The 17,379-nt window shown below is 57.6% G+C and overlaps 1 protein-coding gene across 1 annotated transcript in view; it reads left to right on the top strand.

Annotated features, from left to right (window-relative positions):
• LOC140399362 (uncharacterized) overlaps window positions 1–17,379 on the top strand; it is a 166,522-nt gene that overhangs the window by 18,936 nt on the left and 130,207 nt on the right. Inside the window, exons 2-5 of the mRNA XM_072488934.1 lie at window positions 8,588–8,641; window positions 14,107–14,214; window positions 15,741–15,794; window positions 15,878–15,931. Coding sequence (XP_072345035.1) covers window positions 8,588–8,641; window positions 14,107–14,214; window positions 15,741–15,794; window positions 15,878–15,931 — 270 coding nt within the window. The remainder of the gene's footprint in view (window positions 1–8,587; window positions 8,642–14,106; window positions 14,215–15,740; window positions 15,795–15,877; window positions 15,932–17,379) is intronic.

Below are 17,379 nucleotides of genomic sequence, written 5' to 3'. Positions count from 1 at the left end.
TCTGGCGAGCGTGCGTGTGTTTGGCGAGCGTGCGTGCGTCTGGCGAGCGTGCGTGCGTCTGGGGAGCGTGCGTGTGTCTGGCGAGCGTGCGTGTGTCTGGGGAGCGTGCGTGTGTCTGGCGAGCGTGCGTGTGTCTGGCGAGCGTGCGTGTGTCTGGCGAGCGTGCGTGTGTCTGGCGAGCGTGCGTGTGTCTGGCGAGCGTGCGTGTGTTTGGGGAGCGTGCGTGTGTCTGGCGAGCGTGCGTGTGTCTGGCGAGCGTGCGTGTGTCTGGGGAGCGTGCGTGTGTTTGGCGAGCGTGCGTGTGTCTGGCGAGCGTGCGTGTGTCTGGGGAGCGTGCGTGTGTCTGGCGAGCGTGCGTGTGTCTGGCGAGCGTGCGTGTGTCTGGCGAGCGTGCGTGTGTCTGGGGAGCGTGCGTGTGTCTGGGGAGCGTGCGTGTGTCTGGCGAGCGTGCGTGTGTTTGGCGAGCGTGCGTGTGTTTGGCGAGCGTGCGTGTGTTTGGCGAGCGTGCGTGTGTTTGGCGAGTGTGCGTGTGTTTGGCGAGCGTGCGTGTGTCTGGCGAGCGTGCGTGTGTTTGGCGAGCGTGCGTGTGTCTGGCGAGTGTGCGTGTGTCTGGCGAGCGTGCGTGTGTTTGGCGAGCGTGCGTGTGTTTGGCGAGCGTGCGTGTGTCTGGCGAGCGTGCGTGTGTCTGGGGAGCGTGCGTGTGTTTGGCGAGCGTGCGTGTGTTTGGCGAGCGTGCGTGTGTCTGGCGAGCGTGCGTGTGTCTGGGGAGCGTGCGTGTGTCTGGGGAGCGTGCGTGTGTCTGGGAGCGTGCGTGTGTCTGGCGAGCGTGCGTGTGTCTGGCGAGCGTGCGTGTGTTTGGCGAGGGTGCGTGTGTTTGGCGAGCGTGCGTGTGTCTGGCGAGCGTGCGTGTGTCTGGGGAGCGTCCGTGTGTCTGGCGAGCGTCCGTGTGTCTGGCGAGCGTGCGTGTGTCTGGCGAGCGTGCGTGTGTCTGGCGAGCGTGCGTGTGTCTGGGGAGCGTGCGTGTGTCTGGCGAGCGTGCGTGTGTCTGGCGAGCGTGCGTGTGTTTGGCGAGCGTGCGTGTGTCTGGGGAGCGTGCGTGTGTCTGGGGAGCGTGCGTGTGTTTGGCGAGCGTGCGTGTGTCTGGCGAGCGTGCGTGTGTCTGGCGAGCGTGCGTGTGTTTGGCGAGCGTGCGTGTGTCTGGCGAGCGTGCGTGTGTCTGGGGAGCGTGCGTGTGTTTGGCGAGCGTGCGTGTGTTTGGCGAGCGTGCGTGTGTCTGGCGAGCGTGCGTGTGTCTGGCGAGCGTGCGTGTGTCTGGGGAGCGTGCGTGTGTTTGGCGAGCGTGCGTGTGTTTGGCGAGCGTGCGTGTGTCTGGCGAGCGTGCGTGTGTCTGGCGAGCGTGCGTGTGTTGGCGAGCGTGCGTGTGTCTGGCGAGCGTGCGTGTGTCTGGCGAGCGTGCGTGTGTCTGGCGAGCGTGCGTGTGTCTGGCGAGCGTGTGTGTGTTTGGCGAGCGTGCGTGTGTCTGGCGAGCGTGCGTGTGTCTGGGGAGCGTGCGTGTGTTTGGCGAGCGTGCGTGTGTTTGGCGAGGGTGCGTGTGTCTGGCGAGCGTGCGTGTGTCTGGCGAGCGTGCGTGTGTCTGGCGAGGGTGCGTGTGTCTGGCGAGCGTGCGTGTGTTTGGCGAGGGTGCGTGTGTCTGGCAAGCGTGCGTGTGTCTGGCGAGCGTGCGTGTGTCTGGCGAGCGTGCGTGTGTTTGGCGAGCGTGCGTGTGTCTGGCGAGCGTGCGTGTGTTTGGCGAGCGTGCGTGTGTTTGGCGAGCGTGCGTGTGTTTGGCGAGCGTGCGTGTGTCTGGCGAGCGTGCGTGTGTTTGGCGAGCGTGCGTGTGTCTGGCGAGCGTGCGTGTGTTTGGCGAGCGTGCGTGTGTCTGGGGAGCGTGCGTGTGTTTGGGGAGCGTGCGTGTTTGGCGAGCGTGCGTGTGTTTGGCGAGCGTGCGTGTGTTTGGGGAGCGTGCGTGTGTCTGGCGAGCGTGCGTGCGTCTGCCGAGCGTGCGTGCGTTTGGCGAGCGTGCGTGTGTCTGCCGAGCGTGCGTGTGTTTGGCGAGCGTGCGTGTGTCTGCCGAGCGTGCGTGTGTCTGGCGAGCGTGCGTGTGTCTGGCGAGCGTGCGTGTGTCTGGCGAGCGTGCGTGTGTCTGCCGAGCGTGCGTGTGTCTGGCGAGCGTGCGTGTGTCTGGGGAGCGTGCGTGTGTCTGGCGAGCGTGCGTGTGTCTGGGGAGCGTGCGTGTGTCTGGCGAGCGTGCGTGTTTGGCGAGCGTGCGTGTGTCTGGCGAGCGTGCGTGTGTCTGGCGAGCGTGCGTGCGTCTGCCGAGCGTGCGTGTGTCTGGCGAGCGTGCGTGTGTCTGGCGAGCGTGCGTGTGTTTGGCGAGCGTGCGTGTGTCTGGGGAGCGTGCGTGTTTGGCGAGCGTGCGTGTGTTTGGCGAGCGTGCGTGTGTTTGGGGAGCGTGCGTGTGTCTGGCGAGCGTGCGTGCGTCTGCCGAGCGTGCGTGTGTTTGGCGAGCGTGCGTGTGTCTGCCGAGCGTGCGTGTGTTTGGCGAGCGTGCGTGTGTCTGCCGAGCGTGCGTGTGTCTGGCGAGCGTGCGTGTGTCTGGCGAGCGTGCGTGTGTCTGCCGAGCGTGCGTGTGTCTGGCGAGCGTGCGTGTGTCTGGCGAGCGTGCGTGTGTCTGGGGAGCGTGCGTGTGTCTGGCGAGCGTGCGTGTTTGGCGAGCGTGCGTGTGTCTGGCGAGCGTGCGTGTGTCTGGCGAGCGTGCGTGCGTCTGCCGAGCGTGCGTGTGTCTGGCGAGCGTGCGTGTGTCTGGCGAGTGTGCGTGTGTCTGGCGAGTGTGCGTGTGTTTGGCGAGCGTGCGTGTGTCTGCCGAGCGTGCGTGTGTCTGGCGAGTGTGCGTGTGTCTGGCGAGTGTGCGTGTGTCTGGCGAGTGTGCGTGTGTCTGGCGAGCGTGCGTGTGTCTGGCGAGCGTGCGTGTGTCTGGCGAGCGTGCGTGTGTCTGGCGAGCGTGCGTGTGTTTGGCGAGGGTGCGTGTGTTTGGCGAGCGTGCGTGTGTCTGGCGAGCGTGCGTGTGTTTGGCGAGCGTGCGTGTGTCTGGCGAGCGTGCGTGTGTCTGGCGAGCGTGCGTGTGTTTGGCGAGCGTGCGTGTGTCTGGCGAGCGTGCGTGTGTTGGCGAGCGTGCGTGTGTCTGGCGAGCGTGCGTGTGTCTGGCGAGCGTGCGTGTGTCTGGCGAGCGTGCGTGTGTCTGGCGAGCGTGCGTGTGTTGGCGAGCGTGCGTGTGTTTGGCGAGTGTGCGTGTGTCTGGGGAGCGTGCGTGTGTCTGGCGAGCGTGCGTGTGTCTGGCGAGCGTGCGTGTGTTTGGCGAGCGTGCGTGTGTTTGGCGAGCGTGCGTGTGTCTGGCGAGCGTGCGTGTGTTTGGCGAGCGTGCGTGTGTCTGGGGAGCGTGTGTGTGTTTGGCGAGCGTGCGTGTGTTTGGCGAGCGTGCGTGTGTCTGGCGAGCGTGCGTGTGTCTGGCGAGCGTGCGTGTGTCTGGCGAGCGTGCGTGTGTCTGGCGAGCGTGCGTGTGTCTGGCGAGCGTGCGTGTGTTTGGCGAGCGTGCGTGTGTCTGGCGAGCGTGCGTGTGTCTGGCGAGCGTGCGTGTGTCTGGCGAGCGTGCGTGTGTTTGGCGAGCGTGCGTGCGTTTGGCGAGCGTGCGTGTGTCTGGCGAGCGTGCGTGTGTCTGGCGAGCGTGCGTGTGTTTGGCGAGCGTGCGTGTGACTGGCGAGCGTGCGTGTGTTTGGCGAGCGTGCGTGTGTCTGGGGAGCGTGCGTGTGTCTGGCGAGCGTGCGTGTGTATGGCGAGCGTGCGTGTGTTTGGCGAGCGTGCGTGTGTCTGGCGAGCGTGCGTGCGTCTGGCGAGCGTGCGTGTGTCTGCCGAGCGTGCGTGTGTCTGGCGAGCGTGCGTGTGTCTGGGGAGCGTGCGTGCGTCTGGCGAGCGTGCGTGTGTCTGGGGAGCGTGCGTGTGTCTGGCGAGCGTGCGTGTGTCTGGGGAGCGTGCGTGTGTCTGGCGAGCGTGCGTGTGTTTGGCGAGCGTGCGTGTGTCTGGGGAGCGTGCGTGCGTCTGGCGAGCGTGCGTGTGTCTGGGGAGCGTGCGTGTGTCTGGCGAGCGTGCGTGTGTCTGGCGAGCGTGCGTGTGTTTGGCGAGCGTGCGTGTGTCTGGCGAGCGTGCGTGTGTTTGGCGAGCGTGCGTGTGTCTGGCGAGCGTGCGTGTGTCTGGCGAGCGTGCGTGTGTTTGGCGAGCGTGCGTGTGTTGAGCGTGCGTGTGTTTGGCGAGCGTGCGTGTGTTTGGCGAGCGTGCGTGTGTCTGGCGAGCGTGCGTGTGTCTGGCGAGCGTGCGTGTGTTGAGCGTGCGTGTGTTTGGCGAGCGTGCGTGTGTTTGGCGAGCGTGCGTGTGTTGAGCGTGCGTGTGTCTGGCGAGCGTGCGTGTGTCTGGCGAGCGTGCGTGTGTTGAGCGTGCGTGTGTTTGGCGAGCGTGCGTGTGTTTGGCGAGCGTGCGTGTGTTTGGCGAGCGTGCGTGTGTTTGGCGAGCGTGCGTGTGTCTGGCGAGCGTGCGTGTGTTTGGCGAGCGTGCGTGTGTCTGGCGAGCGTGCGTGTGTCTGGCGAGCGTGCGTGTGTCTGGCGAGCGTGCGTGTGTTTGGCGAGCGTGCGTGTGTTGAGCGTGCGTGTGTTTGGCGAGCGTGCGTGTGTTTGGCGAGCGTGCGTGTGTCTGGCGAGCGTGCGTGTGTCTGGCGAGCGTGCGTGTGTTGAGCGTGCGTGTGTTTGGCGAGCGTGCGTGTGTTTGGCGAGCGTGCGTGTGTCTGGGGAGCGTGCGTGCGTCTGGCGAGCGTGCGTGTGACTGGCGAGCGTGCGTGTGTTTGGCGAGCGTGCGTGTGTCTGGGGAGCGTGCGTGTGTCTGGCGAGCGTGCGTGTGTATGGCGAGCGTGCGTGTGTTTGGCGAGCGTGCGTGTGTCTGGCGAGCGTGCGTGCGTCTGGCGAGCGTGCGTGTGTCTGCCGAGCGTGCGTGTGTCTGGCGAGCGTGCGTGTGTCTGGGGAGCGTGCGTGCGTCTGGCGAGCGTGCGTGTGTCTGGGGAGCGTGCGTGTGTCTGGCGAGCGTGCGTGTGTCTGGGGAGCGTGCGTGTGTCTGGCGAGCGTGCGTGTGTTTGGCGAGCGTGCGTGTGTCTGGGGAGCGTGCGTGCGTCTGGCGAGCGTGCGTGTGTCTGGGGAGCGTGCGTGTGTCTGGCGAGCGTGCGTGTGTCTGGCGAGCGTGCGTGTGTTTGGCGAGCGTGCGTGTGTCTGGCGAGCGTGCGTGTGTTTGGCGAGCGTGCGTGTGTCTGGCGAGCGTGCGTGTGTCTGGCGAGCGTGCGTGTGTTTGGCGAGCGTGCGTGTGTTGAGCGTGCGTGTGTTTGGCGAGCGTGCGTGTGTTTGGCGAGCGTGCGTGTGTCTGGCGAGCGTGCGTGTGTCTGGCGAGCGTGCGTGTGTTGAGCGTGCGTGTGTTTGGCGAGCGTGCGTGTGTTTGGCGAGCGTGCGTGTGTTGAGCGTGCGTGTGTCTGGCGAGCGTGCGTGTGTCTGGCGAGCGTGCGTGTGTTGAGCGTGCGTGTGTTTGGCGAGCGTGCGTGTGTTTGGCGAGCGTGCGTGTGTCTGGGGAGCTTGCGTGTGTCTGGCGAGCGTGCGTGTGTTTGGCGAGCGTGCGTGTGTCTGGGGAGCGTGCGTGCGTCTGGCGAGCGTGCGTGTGTCTGCCGAGCGTGCGTGTGTCTGGCGAGCGTGCGTGTGTCTGGGGAGCGTGCGTGTGTCTGGCGAGCGTGCGTGTGTTTGGCGAGCGTGCGTGCGTCTGGGGAGCGTGCGTGCGTCTGGCGAGCGTGCGTGCGTCTGGGGAGCGTGCGTGTGTCTGGCGAGCGTGCGTGTGTCTGGGGAGCGTGCGTGTGTCTGGCGAGCGTGCGTGTGTCTGGCGAGCGTGCGTGTGTCTGGCGAGCGTGCGTGTGTCTGGCGAGCGTGCGTGTGTTTGGGGAGCGTGCGTGTGTCTGGCGAGCGTGCGTGTGTCTGGCGAGCGTGCGTGTGTCTGGGGAGCGTGCGTGTGTTTGGCGAGCGTGCGTGTGTCTGGCGAGCGTGCGTGTGTCTGGGGAGCGTGCGTGTGTCTGGCGAGCGTGCGTGTGTCTGGCGAGCGTGCGTGTGTCTGGCGAGCGTGCGTGTGTCTGGGGAGCGTGCGTGTGTCTGGGGAGCGTGCGTGTGTCTGGCGAGCGTGCGTGTGTTTGGCGAGCGTGCGTGTGTTTGGCGAGCGTGCGTGTGTTTGGCGAGTGTGCGTGTGTTTGGCGAGCGTGCGTGTGTCTGGCGAGCGTGCGTGTGTTTGGCGAGCGTGCGTGTGTCTGGCGAGTGTGCGTGTGTCTGGCGAGCGTGCGTGTGTTTGGCGAGCGTGCGTGTGTTTGGCGAGCGTGCGTGTGTCTGGCGAGCGTGCGTGTGTCTGGGGAGCGTGCGTGTGTTTGGCGAGCGTGCGTGTGTTTGGCGAGCGTGCGTGTGTCTGGCGAGCGTGCGTGTGTCTGGGGAGCGTGCGTGTGTCTGGGGAGCGTGCGTGTGTCTGGGGAGCGTGCGTGTGTCTGGCGAGCGTGCGTGTGTCTGGCGAGCGTGCGTGTGTTTGGCGAGGGTGCGTGTGTTTGGCGAGCGTGCGTGTGTCTGGCGAGCGTGCGTGTGTCTGGCGAGCGTGCGTGTGTCTGGCGAGCGTCCGTGTGTCTGGCGAGCGTGCGTGTGTCTGGCGAGCGTGCGTGTGTCTGGCGAGCGTGCGTGTGTCTGGGGAGCGTGCGTGTGTCTGGCGAGCGTGCGTGTGTCTGGCGAGCGTGCGTGTGTTTGGCGAGCGTGCGTGTGTCTGGGGAGCGTGCGTGTGTCTGGGGAGCGTGCGTGTGTTTGGCGAGCGTGCGTGTGTCTGGCGAGCGTGCGTGTGTCTGGCGAGCGTGCGTGTGTTTGGCGAGCGTGCGTGTGTCTGGCGAGCGTGCGTGTGTCTGGGGAGCGTGCGTGTGTTTGGCGAGCGTGCGTGTGTTTGGCGAGCGTGCGTGTGTCTGGCGAGCGTGCGTGTGTCTGGCGAGCGTGCGTGTGTCTGGGGAGCGTGCGTGTGTTTGGCGAGCGTGCGTGTGTTTGGCGAGCGTGCGTGTGTCTGGCGAGCGTGCGTGTGTCTGGCGAGCGTGCGTGTGTTGGCGAGCGTGCGTGTGTCTGGCGAGCGTGCGTGTGTCTGGCGAGCGTGCGTGTGTCTGGCGAGCGTGCGTGCGTCTGCCGAGCGTGCGTGTGTCTGGCGAGCGTGCGTGTGTCTGGCGAGCGTGCGTGTGTCTGGCGAGTGTGCGTGTGTCTGGCGAGTGTGCGTGTGTTTGGCGAGCGTGCGTGTGTCTGCCGAGCGTGCGTGTGTCTGGCGAGTGTGCGTGTGTCTGGCGAGTGTGCATGTGTCTGGCGAGTGTGCGTGTGTCTGGCGAGCGTGCGTGTGTCTGGCGAGCGTGCGTGTGTCTGGCGAGCGTGCGTGTGTCTGGCGAGCGTGCGTGTGTTTGGCGAGGGTGCGTGTGTTTGGCGAGCGTGCGTGTGTCTGGCGAGCGTGCGTGTGTTTGGCGAGCGTGCGTGTGTCTGGCGAGCGTGCGTGTGTCTGGCGAGCGTGCGTGTGTTTGGCGAGCGTGCGTGTGTCTGGCGAGCGTGCGTGTGTTGGCGAGCGTGCGTGTGTCTGGCGAGCGTGCGTGTGTCTGGCGAGCGTGCGTGTGTCTGGCGAGCGTGCGTGTGTTGGCGAGCGTGCGTGTGTTTGGCGAGTGTGCGTGTGTCTGGGGAGCGTGCGTGTGTCTGGCGAGCGTGCGTGTGTCTGGCGAGCGTGCGTGTGTTTGGCGAGCGTGCGTGTGTTTGGCGAGCGTGCGTGTGTCTGGCGAGCGTGCGTGTGTTTGGCGAGCGTGCGTGTGTCTGGGGAGCGTGTGTGTGTTTGGCGAGCGTGCGTGTGTCTGGCGAGCGTGCGTGTGTCTGGCGAGCGTGCGTGTGTCTGGCGAGCGTGCGTGTGTCTGGCGAGCGTGCGTGTGTCTGGCGAGCGTGCGTGTGTCTGGCGAGCGTGCGTGTGTCTGGGGAGCGTGCGTGTGTCTGGCGAGCGTGCGTGTGTCTGGCGAGCGTGCGTGTGTCTGGGGAGCGTGCGTGTGTCTGGGGAGCGTGCGTGTGTCTGGGGAGCGTGCGTGTGTCTGGGGAGCGTGCGTGTGTCTGGCGAGCGTGCGTGTGTCTGGGGAGCGTGCGTGTGTCTGGGGAGCGTGCGTGTGTTTGGCGAGCGTGCGTGTGTCTGGCGAGCGTGCGTGTGTCTGGCGAGCGTGCGTGTGTCTGGGGAGCGTGCGTGTGTCTGGCGAGGGTGCGTGTGTCTGGGGAGCGTGCGTGTGTCTGGCGAGCGTGCGTGTGTCTGGCGAGCGTGCGTGTGTCTGGGGAGCGTGCAGGGTGAGAGTCAGTCAGTCGTTGACTGCTCTCCATTACCCGTCTTGCTGCGGAGTGCCGATGGGGACCAGCTGGTCCATGATTCTCATTCCTCCATCTTTCTCTCTCTCCTACAGGGTGAAGACGGATTCCCTGGTTTCAAGGGCGACATGGGGATAAAGGGCGACAGGGTGAGTATCGATCCTGCTCCCTGGCACAGAACACAGGAAATAAACTTCAGAATCCTCCAGCAGCGAGGGAGGCCATTCAACCCCCTTCCTGTGCCAGACCTATCCCACCCCTCATACTCTTTCCTCTCTAGGCCACCAATTTCTCCTTTTCAAAGATGTATCCGTTCACTGTTGAAAATGAATATGGAATCTGTTTCCACTTCCCCTTTTGCCAGCTCACTGCATAAAAAGATTCTTAGCTCCCCCCCTGGCTCTTGTACCCATTCCCGTCAATCTGTCCCCCTCTGGTTACCCACCCTCTTGCCAGTGGTGACGCTGGCCTGGATCCTCCACTCTGGCAGCCGCGTGGCTCTCAGTTGTACGCCATGGGCTGGACGCGAGATTCTATCCCCTTGCCGCTTGTCAGTGGGATTTCCCATTGGAGCCTCCCCACGTTGCTGGGAAACTCGCTGGTGAGAAACTCAGTGGAGGAGGTGCGCTGCCAGCGGGAAAAGTGAATCAGAAAGGCCGGAGAATTCTGGCCATTTTCTCCTTACTTACTTCATCGAAACACTTCCTGAACGCCTCGATTAAATTCCCTCTTAACCGTCTCTGCTCCGAGCAGGAACATCCCAGCTTCCCTGTCTCGCCACTTTCACCTGAAGCTCCTCATTCCTGGAACATTCGAGTTCAACCTCCAACCTGTCGCCAAGGCCTTCAAAATTAAATGAAAATGAAAATCGCTGATTGTCACGAGTAGGCTTCAATGAAGTTACTGTGAAAAGCCCCTAGTCGCCACATTCCGGCGCCTGTTCGGGGAAGCTGGTACGGGAATTGAACCGTGCTGCAGGCCTGCCTTGGTCTGCTTTCAAAGCCAGCGATTTAGCCCTGTATGCTAAACCAGCCCCTAAACGTCCTTCCTCACGTGTGGCTCCCAGAATTGGCCACAACACTCTCGGTGGGGCCTAACCAGCCATTTATAAAGGGTTAATGAGAGAGATTAAACTGACAGCAGCGCAGTCGGGGGGAGAATGTTGTCACCATTATCCCTCGGTGTGGCTGACCCTCACACACCAGAGAGACGGTCAGTCACTGATGTCCATCAGGAAAATGAATGATTGGAGCAGCCAGGGATTTAACTGTGCAGCAGAGACTCTCAACGGGCAACGTCCCGACGCTGAGCGAGGCCCCTCTCCTCACACATCACTCTGGTGTTGTCACCTGTGTTTTTTTGTTTCCCATTCCAACACTCCCTCCATTATTCCATGAAAAAAACTGCAATCTTGATAAAGATTGTAAGAAGTCTAGAACACCAGGTTAAAGTCCAACAGGCTTGTTTCAAATCACTGGGCGGGATTCTCCGACCCCCCCCCGCCAGTCCGGAGAATCACTGGGTGGGATTCTCCGACCCCCCCCGCCAGTCCGGAGAATCACTGGGCGGGATTTTCCCACCCCCCGCCAGGCCGGAGAATCACTGGGCGGGATTTTCCCACCCCCCGCCAGGCCGGAGAATCGCCGGGGGGGCGGCGTGAATGCCGCCCCGAAGCCAGCTGCCGAATTCTCCGGTGCCGGTTTTTTGGCGGGGGCAGGAATCACGCCACGCCGGTCGGGGGCCGTTGGCAGTGCCCCCCCCCCCACCCGGCGATTCTCCGCTCTGCGATGGACCGAGTGATCACCCGTTTTCGGGCAGTCCCAGCGGCGTAAATTACACTAGGTTCTTACCGGCAGGACCTGTCTCTGCGGGCGGCCAGCGGAGTCCTCGGGGGGGCGTGGGGGGATCTGGCCCCGGGGGTAGCCCCCACAGTGGCTTGGCTTGCGACCGGGGCCCACCGATCTGCGGGCGGGCCCGTGCCGTGGGAGCACTCTTAACAAATTGGGGGCTCGAGGGGGATTAAAGTCTATCTATTGGATTGGTTTAGTGAACTTAAAGAGAGTGAGGGGTGAGCATATTGTGGTTACTTTTCAGGTGTGGTATTCTAGTTTAAATAAGGAGTGTGTTGTGGACAATGGCTCTTTCAGATGCTCTGAAAGTTTTGGGGGTGGAAACGGTCACACGCAGTACCTTACGGACAGAGACTAAAAGCAGACTGTTAGATTTGGCAAAAACATTGCAGTTAATATTACCTGACAAAATGTGAAAAGGTGAGGTAATTATGGCGGTGGCTAAACATTTAAAGTTACCTGAGCTACAGTTTGACTCAAATGGCAAAAATTAAGTTACAAATTAAACAAATGGAACATGGAAAGAATTAAAGCAGCTTGAATACGAAAGAGAGAGAGAGAGGAAAAAGAAAGAGAAAGAGAGAGAGAGGAAAAGGAGAGAGACGAAAGGAAAACAGAAAGAATAGCCCAAGCAGAACAAAAAGAAAGAGAAAGGGAGATATAGATCAGGGGAAATGATAAAGAGAGAGAGTTTGAACTTCAGAAAATGGCCATGAAACATGACAATCAGTTAAAATTGGCAGACGTAAAGGGAAATGTACAGTTGGATGCTAGTGATGAGGATAGTGAGAAAGAGCGTCATAGTCGAAGACTTGGTGAGAATCTATTTAAATATGACCAAGCATCGCCAAGGTTTGATGAGAAAGGAGGTAGAAGCCTTTTTCATTTAATTTGAGAAGGTGGCTAGACAAATGAAATGGCCACAGAACATGTTGGTATTACTGATTCAAACAAAGCTGGTAGGTAGGGCTAGTGAAGTGCATCACTACCGGAGGAGGTATCTGGAACGTATGAGGAGGTGAAGAAATCCATCTTAAGTGCATATGAACTAGTGCCTGAAGCCTACAGACAAAGGTTTAGAAATTTAAGGAAAGAATTTGGTCAAACATACATGGAGTTTGAAAGGCTCAAACAGAGTAATTTTGATAGGTGGATAAGGGCTTTGAAAATAGACAAAACGTATGAAGCTCTCAGAGAAATTATACTTTTGGAGGAGTTTAAAAATTCAATTCCTGATGTAGTGAGAACTCATGTGGAAGAACAGAGAGTTAAAACTGCGAGGTTAGCAGCAGAAATGGCAGATGATTATGAATTAGTTCATGAATCAATGATTGATTTCCGACATCAGTTTCAGCCGGTGAGGGATAGGAACTGGGGTCATGAGAAATACTCAAGTGGTAAAGGTAAAGGTGATCTGATGGGAGACAATAAAGAGAGTGTACCTCAGATTAAAATAGAAATCCAGGAGGGTGGAAAAGAAATGAAAAGTTTCAAATGTTTTCACTGTAATAAACTAGGCCATGTAAAGTCACAGTGTTGGTGGTTGAAGAAAAGCATTGGGAAGTTTACTTGTTATGGGCCAGGGTTTCGAGAACCCCAAAGTGTATCATGGAGTTCACCTGACCCACAACGTTTAATAGATTGTGGTATGGGGAGCACACGGCCCACTCTACAGGTGTGGCACAGCAGAAATGGAAAAGTATTTTTTAAAGCAAAACAATGTTTATTCTATGAACTCAAGTTAACCTTTTTAAAACATACAGTGAACATCTTAGCAACCATCAATTCAAATACAACCCCCAAAGAATACAACACTAAGTAATCCTTAATAACTTCCCAAACAACATCCAGAAGACAAAAGATACACATTTCAACAGAAGGACATCAGGTTTACATTCACTACTGAGAACATTTATAATTCTGAATTCACCAAATGATCAAGAGAAAGTCTTTTCATGTCGGAGAGATCAACAGTACACCTGCTCTGTCTGGCTTCAGCTCCAACACTGAAAACAAAACTAAAACACACCCTGCAGCAAACAGCCTAAAACGAAAATAAAAAGCTGACAGACAGCCCAGCTCTGACATCACTGTAGTAGTAAAGACCCATTTCTTAAAGGTACTCTCACTACAGATATTTATATACATACCCATTTATAAACACCCATTTCTTAAAGGTACTCTCACATGTCACCTCCCCCCAAGAAAAAAAAATAAACCATCAACTTCAAGATGGTTTCATTTTTCACCTTTTCACTATCCTTTAACAAATGCACACAGTAAATATACTTTTTTGTTTCAAAAAACAACACACGCAACAGGTATAATAATATAGTCCATTGTTTTTTTCGTTCTTCTTCCTCCAACTGAAACTGCTTCCGTTCATCACACTCGTGACAAAGCATCAGCTGTCACGTTTTCCCGGCCTGCCGCATGTACTATTTTTAAATGAAATGGTTGTTGTAATAAACTCCAGCGAAACAGCCTCGCATTGTTGTTCCGGAATCGCTCCAAAAACGCCAACGGTTTCTGATCAGTATATATAACGGTGTCAGACGGATTGCTGGTCACATAAATGTGAAAATGGTGCAAAGCCAGCACCAAACACAAGGTCTGCTTCTCAATCGTGGAATACTTTTTCTGGTGAGAATTCAATTTCTTTGAGAAATAACCAATAGGCCGCTCCAGCCCTTCGCCATCGTCTTGTTACCAGGAGATACTCCAACAATGCAGCCAGAGCTGTGAGACTCACTGACACTCTCACAGAGAGGCCCACACTGTCCACTGGACAGAGAGAGTTTGTCCAGAAACTTGCTCCTGATCCCACCAATCAAATTAAAACCTCAGAAGAGGCAACAAGGAGTTCCCACCCAACATTCCCATTGCCGATCTGCATGGCAGGATGGTCACCGAATTGTGCTGTCTCCCTCTCTCTGTCCATCTCTCTCTGACTCTTTCACTCGCTCGCTCTCTCTCATTATATTTTTGGTTCAATTCTTTCTGATCTCTGACTACAAGGTGATTCTTTCTGGCCAGTGACTGTTCTTGACTCCTGGCAGATTCTGATCCCTCAGCCAATCCCGACTGGTAAATGTCCGAACTGAACTCTCATTGCTGGCCATTGATTGCTGGTGTCAGAGTCAATTAATGTCAGGGTTTGTGTGAGACGCACTCTGCCTCACAGCTGCTGGCTGGGACAGCCCACTCCAAACTGCATCCAGAAGGTGAAATCCAAACCAGTCTGCTAAAGGAGCTTTATTCAAAAAGGAATTGGTTTTCTGTCAAGGTTCAGTCACCGTAAAGCAATCCAAAATATCTCACAATTTCAAATTTCTGGAAAGGGGGTGCAGTTAATTAATATTCTGGAATATGGAAAGAAAAGCGAACAGGGGTCTGATTCTGAATTGTAAAGAGGGGACAAAGCTGATCAGGGGGAACCCGGGAGGCCGATAAAACCCACGGCCAAATCTAATCACACTCACACGGAGCGAGCCTTCGCTCACAGTCTGCTATGGGAGCATTTCAGGGGCGCACCCTCTGTGTCCCTCACTGCCTGTGTCCCTCATCCTCCTCAGTGCTCACTCAGTGCGATGACCCTCGCCAGCAGTGTGCGCTGTAATTTCACACTCCTGTGGCCCTCAGTTCTCTTGCTGCTCCAGGCTTTTCCAGACTGACTGATTTTTGTAACAAAATCAGGGAATGCGGGATAAACTCAGCAGATTTCCAGTGATATTTGCCTGATTTGTGTTTTTCTTTCCTGTCAGGGGGAGCTCGGTCCAGCAGGCCCCAGAGGAGAGGACGGGCCTGAGGGCCCCAAAGGTCGCTTTGGGCCTGCAGGAGACAGCGGCCCACCCGGAGGAGCTGGTGAAAAGGTAGCAGGAAAGGAAAGGGGGTCGTACTGCTGATGCGATTTGATTTATTGTCACATGTACCAAAGTACAGTGAAAAGTATAAAAACTGTCAGAAATATTTCCCCTCCCTGACCCCAGCCTGCAGGGTCGTGCCAGGCTGTTAAATGTTTTTCAGATTTCCCTCTGGCCCTTCCTATGAATAATGAGGCAGTTCCTTCAGGAATCATCCCGATGTGTAACACTGACGGAGAGAGTGACAATGTGTTCAATGTGATGTGGATCTCGAGAGTGAAGCTTTGAGTGTTTTGGTTGCAATGTGGTCAGTTGGGGATAAGGGCTGTGAGGAGAGGGGGCGGGGTGGGATTTTCATTATTCATTCACAGATGTGGGCGTCGCTGGTTAGGCCGGCGTTTATTGCCCATCCCTAATTGCCCCTTAAGAAGCTGGGGGTGAGCTGCCTTCTTGAACCCGCTGCAGTCCATGTGGTGTAGGTACACCCACTGTGCTGTTAGGGAGGGAGTTCCAGGATGTTGCCCCAGCGACAGTGAAGGAACGGCGATATATTTCCCAGTCAGGGTAGTGAGTGACTCGGAGGGGAACCTCCAGGTGGTGGGTTTCCAGGTATCTGCTGCTCTTGTCCTTCTACATGGCAGTGGTCGTGGGTTTGGAAGGTGCTGCCTAAGGAACCTTGGTGAGTTGCTGCAGTGCATCTTGTAGATGGTACACACGGCTGCCACTGTGCGTCGGTGGGGGAGGGAGTGAATGTTTGTGGAAGGGGAGCAATCAAGTGGGACTGCTTTGTCCTGGATGGTGTTGAGCTTCTTGAGTGTTGTTGGGGCTGCGCTCATCCAGGCAAGTGGAGAGTTTTCCCTCACACTCCTGACTTGTGCCTTGTAGATGGTGGACATGCTTTGGGGGGTCAGGAGGTGAGTTACTCCCCGCAGGATTCCCAGCCTCTGACCTGTCCTGGTAGCCACAGTATTAATGTGGCCGGGCCCAGTTCAGTTTCTGGTCAATGGTAACCCCCAGGATGTTGTTAGTGGGAATTCAGCGATGGTAATGCCATTGAATGCCAAGGGACGATGGTTAGATTCTCCTGTTGGAGATGGTCATTGCCTGGCACTTGTGTGGTGCAAATGTAACTTGCTCCGTATCAGCCCAAGCCTGGATATTGTCCAGGTCTTGCTGCAATTGGACATGAACTGCTTCAGTACCTGAGGAGTCGTGAATGGATATGGTGGGGTTGAGGGCAACTGGACCTTTCTTGATGTTAATTTAACCTGATGTGCCAGTATGAAGTAGCTATTTACTGTGCAGGAGAACAGACACAGGGACTAAACTCAGTGGGGGAAGATGCCAGCCAGCATGGATCCATGAGGTGAACTATCCATTCCACAGTGTTATTGAAAGGTCTGCTTTGGGGGTCGAGATTCCCAGCTGTCTGAAAGCTTTCCTCAGTGTGTTATTATCCCAGTCCTCATGTGTCCTGTAAAAGGAATTTCCAAGTCTCTGCTCACCAGTTAACTTTGTCTCCTCTGTTGCCCCAGGGAAAACTCGGAGTTCCAGGGTTGCCGGGATACCCAGGAAGACAAGGCCCAAAAGTAAGTCAACCTCCTTCAATCATGAATAAGTTCCCATCTGGAATTCCTGGAGTTCTTGTTGATTTTCCTCTTGCTCATTCCAGGGTTCGATTGGATTCCCAGGATTTCCAGGAGCCAATGGCGAGAAAGGAGTGAGGGTAGGTCTCAGATTCCTACATGACAGACGTTGTGTGTTGCATTCTGCGACCAGAAAGGGTTTCGTTTTTTGTCAGGGGCACTGTGTTAAGTAGCCTGAGGAAGGCTAATGGTTTTATAAAGTGAAGAGACGGATTTATCCCACAGCCATTGGCATGGACAGAGGATTGGTTAGCTGGTAGGAGACAGAGAGTCGAGATAAATGGCTCATTTTCGGATTGGCAGGATGGAAGTATTGGAATGCCACAGGGAGTGCTGGGGCCTCAAATAATTACAATTTATATTCACACTTGGATGAAGGGATCGAGGTAAATTTACCGATGACACAAAGATCAGTGAGAAAGTAAGTTGTGTGGAGGATACAAAGAGTCTGTAAAGGGATGTAGATGGGGTGGAGCGAGTGAGCAAAAACTGACAGGAGGATCATGTGGGGAAGTAAGAACCTATCCACTTTGGTTGGAAGAATGGAAAAGCCGCAAATGATTTATATCGAGAGAGACCGCAGAACCCTTGAGGTACAGAGGGATCTGGGCAGCCAGGGTCATGAATCACAAAAGTCTAGCATGCGGGTCCAGCAAGTAATTAGGAAAGTAAATGGAATGTTGGCCTTCATTGCAAAGGGGGATGAAGTATAAAAGTAGGGAGGTCTTACTAGAACTGTACAGGGCGTTGGTGAGATTGCCGCTGGATGGTCTTCTTACTTCAGGAGGGTTGTCCTCTCATTGGAAACACTGAAGGTTCACCAGGCTCATTCCTGGGTCAAGGGGTTTGTCTGATGAGGAAAGGTTCAGCAGGTTGGGCCGATACTCACTGGAGTTCAGGAGAATGAGAGGTGATCTTAGTGAAACATAAGGGACGGGATTCTCCGCCCCGCCACATTTCTGCCCGACCCTCCGGCGGGATTCTGCGTTACGCCGGCCGGTCAGCGGGGTTTCCCATTGTGGGGCAGCCCCACGCCGTCGGGATACCCCCCGGGCTCCGGCAATACGGAGAATCCCGCCGGCAGAGAATCCCGTCCATGGTTCTGATGGAGCTCGACAGGGTGGACGCTGGGAGAATGGTTCCTCTTGTTGGGGAGAACTTGGGGACACAAGATTACTTAAGATGGAGTTGGGGAGGAATTTCCTCTCAGGGTTGTTAGGGTGGGATTCTCCACTCCCGCGCCGAAGTGGGCGCGCCATCGTGAACGCCGTTGAGGTTCACGACGGCGGGAAACGGCCCCGGTCCCGACCGATTCAGGCCCTGGCAATGGGCTAGGATCGGGGCCGCGTCATCTACACGCGCCAGGCCTTGTCGCCGCGTAAAGGCGGCGCCGCATAGATGACGCGGCCGGCACCGCATAACTGGCGTCACCCGCGCATGCGTGGTTGCCGTCCTCTCTAAGTCCGCCCCACAAGAAGATGGCGGACGGATCTTGCGGGGCCGCGGAAGGAAGGAGGTCCTCCTTCAG

The sequence above is a fragment of the Scyliorhinus torazame genome, chromosome 22, assembly GCF_047496885.1.
Source record: "Scyliorhinus torazame isolate Kashiwa2021f chromosome 22, sScyTor2.1, whole genome shotgun sequence".
NCBI classification, from domain to species: Eukaryota; Metazoa; Chordata; class Chondrichthyes; order Carcharhiniformes; family Scyliorhinidae; genus Scyliorhinus; species Scyliorhinus torazame.
This window is presented reverse-complemented; position numbering and strand designations above follow the sequence as displayed.